We start from the raw sequence: 13,494 nt of genomic DNA on the forward strand, positions 1-13,494 counted from the left end.
GATCGAGCCCCACATCAGGCTCCTCCGCTATGAGGCTGCTTCTTCCTCTCCCACTCCCCCTGCTTGTGTTCCCTCTCTCGCTGGCTGTCTCTATCTCTGTCGAATAAATAAATAAAATCTTTAAAAAAAATAAAAAATAAAAGCAAATGAAATTAAAAAGTCCTAACAGACCAATTTCATAAGTCTAAATATTTAAAGAATTTAAACAAACATGCACGTGAATGTCTGAGAGTAAAAATACTCTCTCATTCATTCACAAAGAAGTACTCTTATAGTTTTTACCATAGATGAGGCACTGGTGGAAGGGGTTAGGGACACAGCAGCGTGAGACAGACATAGTCTCTATCTTCAATAATCATAAATTTGACCTTATTTATAACCTTTATATTTGGCTTCCTAAATGAGGTGATACTCTGAGTAACTTTTAAAATTGTTGGATGATTAATTTGCTTATTAGTTCTGAACCAAGAGATTTGGCCTGAAACAGTGAAGGGAAAAGCATTGGTCATGTAAGGGTAAGCTTAGAATCCCAAGAAGCACGACTGTAGCTCAAGGGAGCCTATTCCACTACTGGAAGATAGCCCATGTTTTCCCTTTTATATGATTTTGAAATAACTTACTTTGAAGATACATAAAATCACGTAGCTTTCGTGTTGACAACAGTTAATCCTGGAACTAAGTTTCTAAACCAAAATTCTAGGAGCCGGTGACTTGAAATTTGAGCCTGTTCACGTGGTCGACAGTCAGTATATATTAACTCTCTAACTGGGTGGCTCCGAGTACATTCTAAATGCTTTTAATCAGATAATTTCTAGTTTTGTTTATTTTAACAATGACTTTTTTATGTGACTTGCACTGATTTTTATATTCCAGATATTGTGATTGCTTTGCAAATGGTGAATTTTGCAACAACTGCAATTGTACTAATTGTTATAATAATTTGGAACATGAAAATGAAAGGCAAAAAGCAATAAAGGTGATTATTTTTTATTTTATTTAATTGACAGAAATTTCCGGTTTCACCTGATTTTTGTAGAACTCAGTTGTTTTACAATGAAAATTAATTCCTCTTGCAGTGTTTAGTGTACTGTGATTGAACTTAAGTTGATATTTGATCTGTTTTGATAGGCATGCCTTGACAGAAATCCAGAAGCTTTTAAGCCTAAGATAGGGAAAGGAAAGGAGGGAGAATCAGATCGACGTCACAGCAAAGGATGTAATTGCAAACGATCAGGATGTCTTAAAAACTACTGTGAATGCTATGAGGTGAGATGCTGGTTGGGGAACATAATCTAACCATTTTTTGCAAATAACTTTGGGAAGGATATATTGTAAAAATTTACCTGAAAACTGGGAAATTGCTCTTGCAGTTTGAAAATGTGCGCAGTCGGTGCAAGGACCCTAGTGAGGAAGACCTGGCCTCTCCGGCAAGGTTTCAGAGGAATGATACCTTGGTTTTGTCATTACATAATGCTTTGGGTCTCATTATATGATCTATCGGTTCATAACTTCTTAATCATTATACCTGGAAGTATGCAAATCAGAGCACCAGTTTATTCATTTTTAGTGAAAATAACATCAGAGTGGATTGGAAACTCTAGCAATGGTCCTCAGCTGAGGGGCAGTACTACCCACTGCCCTCTGTGGGCTTTTTGAAAATGTATATGGATACAGCATAGCCTGCATTCCAGGGGGCAGTCCTGAAAGTAAAGATTTATCTTGCCTAGAATGCCTGTAGTGTCCTCTTGAAGAGCGCTGCTCTGTGAAAACTCAATTATGTTATGAAGTTTGCTTTCTGAGTCTAAGAATAGGAAAGGAGACATATGGAGTATTGCTGGCTGAGGTTATTGGTCATCATGAAGTGACTGGATCCATTTTTGCCATTCCACCATCCCACACAACTAGCTGCTTTTATTTATTGGTCAGACATCTTTCCAGGAGAAAGTGGTCGGAGCTCTGCTTTGACAGATACTGTTTATTTTTAGATGCTATTTAAATCATCCCCTTCTTGCTATAGACAGTTTATTATTTTTATTTTCAAAGCTTAAATATAATAATCTATTCATGCCCTAGATTAATCCTGTGTTACTGTACTGCTTTCTTGGTGTACCTAAAACTTTCCTCACAGCCTTTTGAGTTGAGTCATTCCTACAGTTAGTTGGCTCTTCTCATCTATTATATTTTCAGTCTTTCAAACTGCCTGTTCAGAGGGATACCTTATTTTTAGTTTTGGCAGAAGCCATAGCCTTGCACTTGGTAAAGTAATCCCAAGGCTGGCATTCTCCCCTCGTAGGGTTTGCTCTGCTTCCAGAGGGTGTTCCTGCCATTCCATGCCCCTTTCATACAAAATGTGTATACTGTATTCTTGGTGTAATGAATTCTTAATTCACAGATTGTAGAAGTCAGGTACTCCTCTCAAGAAGTGTGGTAAGGTAACCTCTTGTCAGTCCTGAAGTCAGTATGAATGAAAATTGCATATAATCAAGAATACTTTGAAAGTCTCTTAAATAAGGTCTTACAGTCCAACATTCAGTTTTTTATTCTGTCTTGGAAAAGATGGACTCTTTTGTTTGAACATCTGATGAAATAGGTGGCGTCTGTTCGTAAACCATATCGTACAAAATCTGTCCTGAATATGTCAAAAATGTAAGTTATAAACCCAAAGAGACAAAAAGAGAGAAAAGAGAAAAAAAGAGAGAGAAAATGGAAATTGATGTAAAGCTGGGTCAGAAGGGCAAAGCAGCCCTTCCATGCCTGTGGCATTGAACAGTCAGTACATGCGAGGCATGTGAAATGCAAACATACAAGAACCAATAACTTAATTGAATGTGAGAATTAACAGAAGTAGAAGAGGCAGTGCTGTTTGAGATGCGTTAGAAGAGAGAAAGCTGCCCTGTTAGGATAAAATCCTCAACATTCAGGACACACAGTGTCTAATAACTAATTTGTCATTCTAAAAGCTCAAGAAATGGAAAAACTTGGAATACACTAGACTATGACTGGCAGTAGCCGATTGGCTCACTGTGAATTGGCTGTGATGTTGTCTGACAGTTTGTGTGCAGTTGTGAGTCTTTTGAATTTTATCGGCTTTTTTGCTCCAGTTGGTCTGCATCTGGATAACACATCCATGCTCCTTTCACACACTTCTCAGGGCTTGTTGAGTAGATGAGTGACTGTCCACATTATTTGAATGGCTGTGCCTTATGACCTTTTTCCTCTCCCTTTTTTAACCACAAAGGAAGTTAAATTAGCAAAGCTAAATGAATACCCTATCATTTTAATTTCTCCTTCCTGAGTTCCTGCTAGATTATTGGTACCTTTCTTAGGGTTCTTCATACTTAATCCAAATTACCATTAGTGGTATGTCTTTTTCCACCTTGATGTCAGAGATTTTGTCTCTTCACCATTAGATACTTAAGTATTGCTGTAGTTAGATTCCCAGACTGGCTCATAGTAAACCAATGAACTCAAAATGTATATCCATTTTTTTTTCCCTTGGTAGAGAGAATTTATTTGTGTATTGTCAGAAAGGAGCAGGATAAATGTGTTCATCATAATATGATTTGTTTATCTTGCCAGGCGCTGTGAAAGGGCAGTAGGTATGTTTCTTTAAATTGACATGGGTTCACTGAAGAAAATGCAGCCAACAAAAGATACTCAAATTTACTAGTCTGGGAAATGTAAATGAAAGAACAATGAGATCTCACTTTACCTCTTTCCCCCAGTCAGATTGCTAAATGTTAAAAAATGCTGTAGTATACACTGTTGGAGGGGGGAATATGGGAAAGGCTTTTTACATCACTCGTGAGATGTGAGGTGTTATATAGCCTTTTGAAAAAAGTCTGGCCACATCTATGTACCAGTGAGCCCAATTCTAGAAATCTAGCTCATAGAAATAAAAGCATCAAATATAAAAAAAATCTTTTTATCCATTATTTGTGGTACTCAAGAACTGGAAACAAAATAAATGCCCAGCAACAGGCAATCGAATGCCCACATCACTGTGGCACATCCATACGAGGGATTACTGCCGAGCCATTAAATAGAATGAGTTCAGTCTATGCTAGATGACTTGGCGGGGGGCTGCATGAGGTGTAGCATGAGAAAACGAAGATGCAGAAAGTGAGCGTGTGATTTTGTAGAACCACCTAAAAAAAAGACAGACTGATGTATTTGTTAGGTAAGAAAAACACGAGGGCTGTGTTTTTCCTAAAAATGTATGTTTTACATATTTTTACATGCAAGGACACACTAGTTTAATATGGACTATTGAAGGGTTTGGGGAATCTGGGATTCAGGGAGCAAGATTATGGAGATTATCCGTCATGAAAATAGCATCTATGAAATTCCTTTAATGTGATAATTGTGTTTTTGCCTAAGTGGGAAGTCAGTAACATGTTAATGGTGATTTTATTGAGGTGGTTGGATTCCAGATAACTGTTATTTTTTAATATTGTATCATTCATATTCTTTATAAAGAACGTGTTATTCATATCAGGGGGAAAAATTGACGTGGAAGGGCTCAGAGACATACATTGTGTAGCCACTCTCAGACTTTAGGACATCTGACCTATGCACAATGCAGTTAGCCCATTTAGTATTTGTCAGGAAAAGATGTTTCCATTGTGTCTTATGTCAGTTGACCAGTTATTTCTGTTCTCTACTGATTTGATCACAGAGTCTACTTAATGTTTTCTGGGTTTGATTTGAGACTTTTCTTTTGTAAATCTTTTAGGCAAAAATAATGTGTTCCTCAATATGCAAATGTGTTGGGTGTAAGAATTTTGAAGAAAGCCCAGAAAGAAAGACACTGATGCACTTGGCAGATGCAGCCGAAGTAAGGGTACAGCAACAAACAGCAGCAAAAACGAAGTTATCGTCTCAAATTTCGGACTTGCTTACTAGGCCAACACCAGCTTTGAATAGCGGAGGAGGAAAGTAAGTCAGTATTTTAATCTCCTTATAGTATAATACGAATATTTTGGGTAAAGTTTCTTCTTTTTGGACAAAATTAAGTTCATACTTTTGATTGTTGCAGACCTCTTTTTGTATCTTCTATCTTTAGTTACTTGTAAAGGAATTTGAAGGTAACAGGAAAACCACTGTCAGAAATAGTACATGCTTCTAAAATGCACAGTAATGCATTAATTCACTGTGCTTAATTTAATTGAATTTGTCCCCACTAAGATGAGGTCATTACATAATTTGACAAACCCCTAAGAAAACCACATTTTTATACCTGTTCCTGGTAGTGGTAGTATTCATAATTTTGCACATTTTTACCTTCTCTTGCTTTTTCCTGACCCTTGTAGCACTTTCCCAGTCCTTCTGGAGCACCTTTCACACACCTTATTATCGTAGCCCCTTATTTCACTAGACTGCTGAACTCTGGGGTAGGAAAGCTCCAGCTACACTCTGGCTGAGTCTAAATACCATCTGTGCTCTGTAGTAGTCTGTGAACTCGACAAGCACTCCCTCTCTCTCAGGCTCGGTTTTCTGAATCCCTCCCGTCAGCCTTACCAAGTAGCTATGAAGAGTAAAGCGTCGGTAGCCCAGCGTTTGGCAGGGCCTCATGCAGTAGACTTGATGTGGATTTGTAGTAGAGTTTGGTCGAGGTTAATTCGAGGAATTAAGCAGTAAGCCTTGCAATTGGCTATGTTTAAAATGCTGAAGTTGAAGTGGGCTCTAATGCTTATAGAAATGCTTCTTTAGGGGCACCTGGGTGGCTCAGGTGGTTGAGCGTCTGCCTTCGGCTCAAGTCATGATCTCCAGGTCCTGGGATCAAGCCCCACGTCAGGCTCTCAGCTCAGTGGCAATCTGCTTCTCCCTCTCCCTCTGCGTCTCTCTCAAATGAATAAATAAAATCTTAAAAAAAAAAAAAAAGAGAAGAAATGCTTCTTTAAAAAAAAAATTTATTTATCTGAGAAAGAGCATGAGCGGGAAGGGCAGAGGGAGAGGGAAAGAGAATTCCAAGCAGACTGTGCTGAGCGTAGAGCCTGACTCGGGACTCGATCTCATGACCATGAGATCACCTGAGCTGAAATCCAGAGTCAGATGCTTAATGGACTGAGACACCCAGGTGCCCCTAGAAATGCTGCTTTTTGTACGAAATATTTCAGATAGTAATTCTGAAGAATTCTTGCAACTGGAATATAATTGAATGGTTATTGACTGGATAAAGTGGAAATGGGTAGACACTTCAACGAGGGCTATAACAAGGGATCCTTTCTGGTCGTCTGCTTTCAATAATCCTTTAGATTATTAAATCTAAATCTCCATATGGAGATTAAAGATACTGCTACACTAAAATAGTTACAATTAATTTTCAACCTGGGAAAAATAAAGTGTAAAAGCACAAAATTATGCACTATATAATCAAAACTAAAAAATTATTAAAAATTTATACTGTCATGTTAATACACTGCTGAGTGGCAAAAATTTGATTTTCCCTTCCTTTCACTTTCTTGTAGTTTCCAAATATTATATAATGAGCACTACTATCTTACAGTGCTACTATTCAATATTAACACTATAACAATATTTTCTAATTTAAAGTGTTTCGTGTTTTGAAGTTTTCTGTACAACTGTACAGCAGCCCAAATCCTCAGTTACTTTCTCCTGTCATAGCAGATCCTCATTTCAGACTTCATTTGTTTTGCAGTTTCCTTGTCAGTGTTGCGGAGTTGGTGGTTACATTAGGTTGCCTGATTTTGTCTCTGAAGGCTGTAAGAATTGGCTACGTATAGCAAGCCTCAGGATGGATGGCTCTTATTTAATACCTAGTAGTGTAGGTCTTAATGCATGAAACTCCATGCGTAGAACAGCACTTGGTTTCCGCAGTGTTTTGTTTGTTGTAATGGAACAAGGCAAAATTTTGGTGTGCTTTTTTGTTTTTTATGAACAATAAATATGGGACTGTGGGGAAGTGCTTTATTTTTAGTTTTGTCCAGGAAACAGTGCTTTCAATTCCCAATTTTATTCATTCAGCAAATATTCATGGAGTGTCTCTGTGTGTCAGGCAGCGTTCTAGGCCGTGACAAAATAGTACTAAATAAAACAAAGATTGCACTCTGGAAACTAACATTCATGAATTAGGAGTACTTTGTTATAGAATTATCTGGTCAATATGTAGAATTAACATCTTTTAGTTAACCAGATAACCTTGTCTAGATAATAAGACATGTATTTTATTAAAATTATATTTTCTGAACAGTGTTTAAAAAATATGCTCAATAAAAAAACCAGGTCTAACTTTTTAAAGCTCTCCAGGATGTGCTTGTGCTCCCTGCACAAACTGAAGTGCTCAGGGTGCTGGTGAATTATGAAAATGTCAACAGATTCTCACTTGAAATAATGTCATTCGCTTTTCTTGTGATTCAACACCATCATCATCTCTCTTTCTCTCTCAAAAATCATTTCAGATTGCCATTTACATTTGTAACTAAGGAAGTAGCCGAAGCCACGTGTAACTGCCTTCTTGCCCAGGCAGAGCAGGCGGACAGGAAGGGGGAATCAAAGGCAGCCGCCGAGCGGATGATACTTGAGGAATTCGGACGATGTTTGATGAGTGTCATCAACTCTGCAGGAAAAGCAAAAAGTGACCCTTGTGCCATGAATTGCTAACTCTTGCACAAAAGACTGATGGATGGAACTGTACAGAAAATTGAAGGTGCGGGGACACTTGATTTTCTGGAAGACAGTTTAACAATTACTGTATTGTTAATTCGGTCCTTGTGAGACCTGAAATTATAATATTGAAAGAGAAGAAATTTTAAATGAGGAAATTAGTACATTTTAAATCTTAGTTAAATCTGTTTATGCCCCTTCTAAATTTTTTCTTTATTGTATTATATGGATTTTTAATTTGCATGGGTTTCTTAAGAATTAGATGTTCTATCCTTCTGATTCTATTGACAAAGGACATTTATAAATTACTATAATTTATAACATATGGTGTCGTATGACTTTGTTCCAGTAGAAAAAGCCAAAGAACCATTGGTATTACCCAGTCATTCTTTGGCACTAGACCTAAGCAGATAGAATGTCTACATAAACAAATTCTTATGAAGCATATTCAAATGACATTTTGTGTTTAGAAAAGCACTGTCTTTTTAAGAAAAACCAGCTTTTTAGCACAGATTCTGGAATAACATCCTGTTGTCACTCTGGAAATGTCAGAAGGGGAAGGAATCCATAGGCACACTTTTAAAATAAAAAAGTTTTTTAAAAAAACAAAGTGTTAAGGGACGGTGAATAGTTCTTAATAGGCAATGTGTTTCTCTTAAGGAGTGATTAAGAAATGCTCTAGGGTGTTTCCATTTTCTTTGAAGGAGGTGGTGTGCATTTGAAATGATAAATTGTCAAAGTGATTACTGGGTACTATTAAAAGTGAGGTGCATATGAATAGGACTTAATATTATGTAGTGATGATGTAGAACCTTACATAATTATCAGGTATAAAATTTGGCTTGGATGGAGGAATAAAGAACATTGAAGCTCAAATAATGAATTTAGGGAAGGATTTTTCATCTATACAATTCTCTTTATAGACTTTTGAACTACGAGGTCTCAATCCAATGTATGAGTCTTACTTGACTTACTGAAAGGGCCTCCTAACAAAACTTTCAAAATTATAGTGGGATTTCTTTTTATAAGGGAAGCTTAATATGGCATTATTTTTAGCCAGTGATTTGATAAGCTGAAGGTATGAGTTTTTTCTTATTACTACTAAAATAACCTAAATCATTTTCGCTAATTCAAAATTCAAAAGCTTTATGAATTTAAGAGCCAGTAGTAGGACTCTGGATTTTATGACAGGAAAAAACCATGTTGGAATTCAGGCATTTTGTTAAGTACCTTAATCCTCAGTAATTATTAGTATATGATTATTACATTTCCTACAAGGGATCTATAGTTGTATGTATTAAGTGTGTATATATGTTCATATGAACATGCAAGATATAGGCAATAGAAACTAAGTAATCCAAAAGAAGATTCCGTTATTCATTGAAGTATCTTCCTTTTGAAATTTGGATATAAAATTATAGTGCAGTAACTTTAAATGTAGATAGTGCAAACATTCTTAGCACCTCAATCTAGTATGTTTAATTAAAATTTGTATAAATGTAAATTAGTGTAAGAGGATAAAATATCTAATCAAGTTATTTTTCAAAAGATTACAGTACCTTTTTGGTCTAAACCTAAACTTTGTTCATTTTGTACATATTCTGTGTTTAATTCTAATTGCACCTTTGTGATGTGTATTTATATACAGTGTGCAGAAAATGTTTGTGAAATTTGGATTACAATTGTAGATTATGTATGACGGAATTGCTTGAGAATGTTTTGCTTGTAAAAACTTGAAGGTGCAATCAAATGCTACTAGTTTTTCTGATTTTCAAGAAGCTATCTAAAGTATTAAGACTTTTCCTTCCTGTGTAGTAACTTACTAAGCAACTTTTTGTATTTAGGCATTTGCATCAAATTGCTGAGCAAGATTAATATCCACATTAATTCAACAATTTTAAAAGACTCTTTGGGGAGGGTTGGGTATATAATTTTTTTAGCTCTATTTACATCCCAAAGTAGAAAGATTAAATTTATATTTACTAGAGCTATTCAAAGAATACACTTTTCTATATTGTAAAAACAGGACAGCAAAATAAATCATACAGAAAATAAACATTTATACTATTCTGTAAAAAAGGGTTTTGTTTTCTTTAAAAACACTTTTAACCATGTTACAAGAAACTTTTAAAATCTGATTTTAAGTAAATTTGACATTACTTCTGAAAGCACACAACTAAAAAAAATAAGTCTGTCATTTTGCCCAATTATGATTAAGCTAAATTGCTTTGAAACGAGAATATGTCTTGTCTTTTTTTTTTTTCTGCTCTGTAAGGGCAGAAACAGTCTACTTTTTACTTTCTTTTAATGTTTGATGTTTTTATGGTGAGCACCTTAGTTTCCTTTTCTCTCAAGAACTAAAAGCAATCTGCAGGTCTTGTCTCTGGATTATCTGGGAAACAGAACCTTAATGCTGCAGGCAATGAAACAACCAGAGCAGCAACTATAGGGAGAAATTACTGCTTTAGCTTCCCTATTCTTTCATAGGGACAACTGATATTTTCTCAATCTTATGTAAAATGTGAATAAAAATACCTTTAGAAAAGTTTTCCACTTTTATTGTTCTATAACACAAGTAGCTAAGAAAATAAATGCTTGTTATGTAAAATGCAGCTTCAAACCAGGACCCCCAGCATCATGTTGCATCCTTTTTCAGTGTGTTATGTAGAAATTTCATGGCAGCAACCCAAAGGAGAGGGAAGCTAGAAAGCCTTTACTATTGGAATTATTTTCTATTATGTCACTTAGGACTTTGTGTGTGTGAGGGTTTCTTTAATGCAGATTTTGTCATTATCTATCCACATATGAGCTTTTTATGATCCAAGTGATTTTATAAAATGAGATGTATAAAGGCCTCTTTAAATTAAAAATGTTAATAGTAAGTTTTATGAAAGCATTTAAGGCATGCTTAGTTTTTATTCAAAAGCTGTAAGAAAATAAATGTATTCAGGGTAATATTTACTATAAGGCTGCAGACTTCAACTCTGTAATTGATTATATTATCAAATGAAATCTGGCAATAGATAAAACGAATGCATCATGACCAGGCTGGATTTTATCCCAGGAATAAAAGGTTGCCTCAACATTAAAAAATAATCAATGTAATTCACTGTATCAACATACACAGGAAGTAAAACTGTATGATCATCTCAGAAGTTGCAGGAAACCTTTTGAATATACTAAAAACTGCTGAATAATATGCACTAAAAGTGACTATTACAGTATGTAAATTATTATCTCAAATGTTTTTCAAAAACAAAAGGTGCAGAAAAATTATCTGACAAAATTCAAGACCCACTTATGATTTAAGCATTCTCTTCAGCAAACCAGGAAGAGAAGGGATTATCAACCTGAAAAGACCATTTACCAAAAAATCTACAGCTGACATCATATAAGTAATGAAGACTGAATGTTTCCCCCACAGAGACTGGGACAAGGCACTCTTAGTCAACATTGTGTGGCAGGTCACTGTACAATAAGGTGGGGGGGGAGGCACAGATTGGAAATGAGTAAGAGTATCTACTGGTGGATAATGTAACTGCCTATAAAGGAAAGTCATAGCAATCTTTAAAAAAACCTACTAGAATAGGTGAGTTTAAGCAAAGTCAATATACAAAATTGTATTTTTACACAGTAACTGAACATTTAGAAACAAATTTTTACAATAACCATATATAGTAGCACCACAAAACATGAAATGAAAAAAATATATACAAGATCTGTAGGTGAAATGTAGAAAACATTGATAAAATTAGAGAAGAACTTAAAGACAGCTATACCATGTTCATGAATTGGAACATTCATTATTATTAAGATCTCATTTCTTTCCAAATTCATCTTTAGATTCAAAATCCCAGCAGGAATTTCTGTAAAAATCAACAAGCTGATTATGAAATTTATATAGAAAGGTAAGATTAGAATAGCCAAACATTTCTGAATAAAGAACAGAGTTGAAAGACTCCACCTAGCTTCAAGATTCATATAAGGCTAATCAGGTCACTGTGGTACTGGTGAAGTGTTAGACCTATGGATCAGTGGAACAGAACAGAGAACCCAGAAGAAGACCCGTATATACGTGGTCGGTTTTTGACAAGGGTTCAAAGGTCATTCAGGGAAGAAAGAATAATCTTTTTAACAAACAGTGCTGGGATATCCCTATGTAAAAATACGAAACTCAACTTATACCACGGACCAAAATTAATTGACAGTGAATCATAACCTAAAGGCAAAACTTATACTGCAAAATACCTAGAAGAAAATGTAAGAAGAAAAATCTCTGTGGCCTTGGGTTAGGCAAAGATTTCTTAGATAGGAAACTAAGTATGATCCCTAAAAGAAAAAAATTGGTAAACTGGACTTAACCAAATTAATGTCTGCTCTTCAAAACACACTAAGAAAATAAGAAAAGCCACAGAGTGGCAGAATATATTTGCAAAATACATCAGATAGTGCACTTACATCCAGAATATATAATTAACAATAAAAAAAAAAAACCCGACCTACCAAAATATGGGCAAAAGACTTGCACAGCCCTTTCTCCTAAGATTATGTGGATGGCAAATAATCCTATGAAAAGATGCTCAGCATCATTAGCCATTAGGAAAATGGAAATGAAAGCCACACTGAAATATCACTGCACCCCTATTAAAATGGCTAATTCAAAACAAAACCCTGGCACGACCAATTACTGGGAAGAAAGGAGAGCAACTGGAATGCAGAGTGGTACGGTCATTTCATAAAAATAGTTCTGGCAGTCAACATATACTTACCATATTACCCATCGTATGGATACAGCACATTTTTTTAATCCATTTATCAGTTGGACATTTAGGCTTTTTCACTTTTTAGCTATAATAATGCTATGAAATTCTTGTACAAGTTTTTAAATGGACATGTTTTCATTTCTCTTGGGTATATGCTTGTCAGGAGAACTGCTGGGAGACATGGTAACTCTATGTTTAACCTTTTGAAGAACTGCCAAGCTGTTTTCCAAAGCATTTGCTTTCCCACCAACAGTGTATGAGGGTTTCGATTTCTCCACACTCTTGTCGACACTTGTCATTTTCTGTCTTATAGCCATCCCAGTGGGTGTAAAGTGATACCTCATTGTGGTTTTGATTTGCATTTCCCAGATGGTTTATGATGTTGGGTATATATTCATGTGTTTACGGGCCATCTGTAAATCTCCTTTGAAGAATGTCTATTCATGTTCTTTACCCATTTATCAAATTGGGTTATTTGTCCTTCATTATTGAGTTATAGGAGTTCTTTGTATATTCTGGATGCAAGTCCTTTATCAGATATATTAGTAAAAATTTTCTCCCATTCTGTGGGGTGTCTCTTTCTTGACGGTGTCCTTTGAAGCATAAGTTTTTAATTTTGGTGAAATCCAATTTACTTTTTGTTGTTTATGTTTTTGGGGTCGTATTTAAGAAACTATTGCCTAATCCAAGTAAATCCAAGTAAAACCAAGGGTTTACTCTATTTTCTTCTAAGAGTTTTATAGTTTTACCTTTTACATTTAGGTCTTTGACCCACTTAGAGTTAATACTTTTGCATGTGGACATCCAGTTGTTCCAGCAACTATTTGTTGAAAAGTAGGAAGGATAAATTTCTTAAGAGAATGTTTTCTCTGAAGAAGAAAGGACAAAGGTGCTAACTGGAAAATATAAACTAAATTACCCTAATCAAATATGAATAATTTTAAGAATTCACTGTAAAGCATATCATGTGAAGTAAACCTGATATCAGACTTGAAACACTTACACTAGGGCAAGAGCAAGTAACAGTTAAAGGCAGTGAAGGAAATACTTGTGTCTTCCATGTTTGTCCAGTTTATCCGGCACTTAAAGAAATAATGCAAAACAC

General features: G+C 35.5%; 1 protein-coding gene across 6 annotated transcripts in view; it reads left to right on the forward strand.

Moving 5' to 3' along the window:
• Window positions 1-9,681, forward strand: part of LIN54 (lin-54 DREAM MuvB core complex component) — a 65,692-nt gene extending 56,011 nt beyond the window's left edge. For 4 of the 6 annotated variants that reach the window (XM_045790633.2, XM_045790665.2, XM_045790658.2 and 1 more), the window contains 4 exons: window positions 874-976; window positions 1,129-1,266; window positions 4,736-4,938; window positions 7,422-9,681. In XM_045790633.2, coding sequence (XP_045646589.1) covers window positions 874-976; window positions 1,129-1,266; window positions 4,736-4,938; window positions 7,422-7,623 — 646 coding nt within the window. In that variant the 3' untranslated portion in view covers window positions 7,624-9,681. The remainder of the gene's footprint in view (window positions 1-873; window positions 977-1,128; window positions 1,267-4,735; window positions 4,939-7,421) is intronic. The other 2 variants (XM_045790673.2, XM_045790679.2) reach the window with 1 other exon arrangement.
• The last annotated feature ends 3,813 nt before the right edge of the window (window positions 9,682-13,494 follow it).

The sequence above is a fragment of the Ursus americanus genome, chromosome 8 (assembly GCF_024610735.1).
Source record: "Ursus americanus isolate L20-20 chromosome 8, mUrsAme1.1.p, whole genome shotgun sequence".
NCBI classification, from domain to species: domain Eukaryota; kingdom Metazoa; phylum Chordata; class Mammalia; order Carnivora; family Ursidae; genus Ursus; species Ursus americanus.